The 1,626-nt window shown below is 58.1% G+C and overlaps 1 protein-coding gene across 1 annotated transcript in view; it reads left to right on the top strand.

Annotated features, from left to right (window-relative positions):
- Window positions 1-1,626, top strand: part of LOC104548305 (maestro heat-like repeat-containing protein family member 1) — a gene marked incomplete at its 3' end in the record, with an annotated part of 8,022 nt that overhangs the window by 5,356 nt on the left and 1,040 nt on the right. Inside the window, exons 6-8 of the mRNA XM_010194292.1 lie at window positions 382-495; window positions 795-868; window positions 1,364-1,477. Of these exons, the coding sequence (XP_010192594.1) occupies window positions 382-495; window positions 795-868; window positions 1,364-1,477 (302 nt within the window). The remainder of the gene's footprint in view (window positions 1-381; window positions 496-794; window positions 869-1,363; window positions 1,478-1,626) is intronic.

Raw genomic sequence — 1,626 nt, 5'->3', positions numbered from 1 at the left:
GGGGCTGCCAAAATGGCTGCCGTGGCAGCACCGGTGACGCCAACAAAATGGCCGCCGTGGTGCCCTCAGGGCCAGATCTGGTTATGGCTGGGCCCAAGTGAGTGATTGTGGGGTTAATTGGGCTAATTGAGGTGAATTAATTCAGGTCATTTGAGTTATTGAAGTTAATTTGGGTTCTCAGGGCCTGGCAGGGGCTGCCCAGGGCAGTGGTGGAGGCCTCATCTCTGCAGGGGTTCCCAAACCGTGTGGATGTGGCACTTGGGGCCACGGTTTAGTGGTGGCCATGGTGGGGTTGGGTTGGTGGTTGGATTTGGTGATCTTGGAGGGCTTTTCCAACCTCAGTGATGCTGTGATCCATGATGGCTGCTTTGGCTCCCGCAGCCTGCTCCTTCCCTGACCGCGTCCTGGCCTTCCTCCTCCCGAAGCTGGAGAGCAGCAATGAGAGGACCCGCGTGGGGACGCTGCTCATCATGAGGCAGATCATCAACAGCGCCCGTGAGTTACCGGGGTGACTGCGGTCCCTGCTGGGGTCTTGATGCAGGAAGGCACAGGGGGGCTCCAGGCTTTCTCCTTCCTCCCATGGGTCCCTTTCTGAGTCCCCAGCTGGGACCTGGGACAAGGGGATGAGCCCATCCTTATCTGCATGGAGAAGGAAGCCATCTTTGTGGCCCAGGATGGGGTGAGGGACAAAGTCCTCTCTGTTGGGGACAGGGGATGTTTGGGATGAGCAGCTCCGTCCTTGGCAGCTGAAGAGCATCACCGAGCTTCAGAGCCTGCCTTTTTCTTTTATTCAGCCTCTCAAATGGAGATTAAAAAGCCCTTTATTCTTTCGTCTATGAAACTTCCTCTGCAAGACAGCAATAACAAGGTGAGCTGAGCCTCGGCTCCTCCGTGGGGTACTTCAGGGGTGGGGGGTTTATTTTGGAGGGCCTGTAGTGCCATGCCCCTGCCTCTGCCAGCCCGGTTGTCCTTCAGCACCTCCTCCCATCGCTCGTCTCTCTCCTGGTTGGGGTTTTGGTGGTTGTGCCAACACACCCAGAACGGGGCAGGACACGGGGCCTTGTGTTTCGTCTGTACCCGTGCAAAGCCTCGGCTCACGCGGCTGCTTGCAAAACACCCATTTTGCCAGATTTAATGGCATGTGGTGGGTGCTGTGGCCGTGGGCTCCTGTCCGCTCCCCCACAGCTGACCCTGCTGTCTGTGTGGTGCCCAAACACCTTGAAAGACTTGTGTAGGACCCCAAATAAACTTCCCCAATACCAAAGGGGAGCCATGAGGGGGGCTCTGCAGCAGGCAGAGACCCCCCCGACCCTGCTGGCAGCTTCCCCCTCGCCTCACACTGATGGCTGCTCTGCCCACGCAGGTGAAGCGGGCCGTGGTGCAGGTGATCAGCGCCATGGCTCACCACGGATACCTGGAGCAGCCCGGCGGGGAGGCCATGATGGAGTTCCTCGTCCGCCAGTGCGCCCTGCCCTCGGTAAGGACAGCCAGGAGTGGTTACAATCTTGAGGAAAGGGACCTGGGATTAGAGTCATAACATCGCAGAGCTGTTTGAGTGGAAAAGAGCTTTGAGATCATCAAGTCCAGCCATGCCCTGGCCACCACTAAAACATGGCCCTCAGAATC

This window comes from Mesitornis unicolor, unplaced genomic scaffold (assembly GCF_000695765.1).
Source record: "Mesitornis unicolor isolate BGI_N332 unplaced genomic scaffold, ASM69576v1 scaffold7441, whole genome shotgun sequence".
Taxonomy (NCBI): Eukaryota; Metazoa; Chordata; class Aves; order Mesitornithiformes; family Mesitornithidae; genus Mesitornis; species Mesitornis unicolor.
This window is presented reverse-complemented; position numbering and strand designations above follow the sequence as displayed.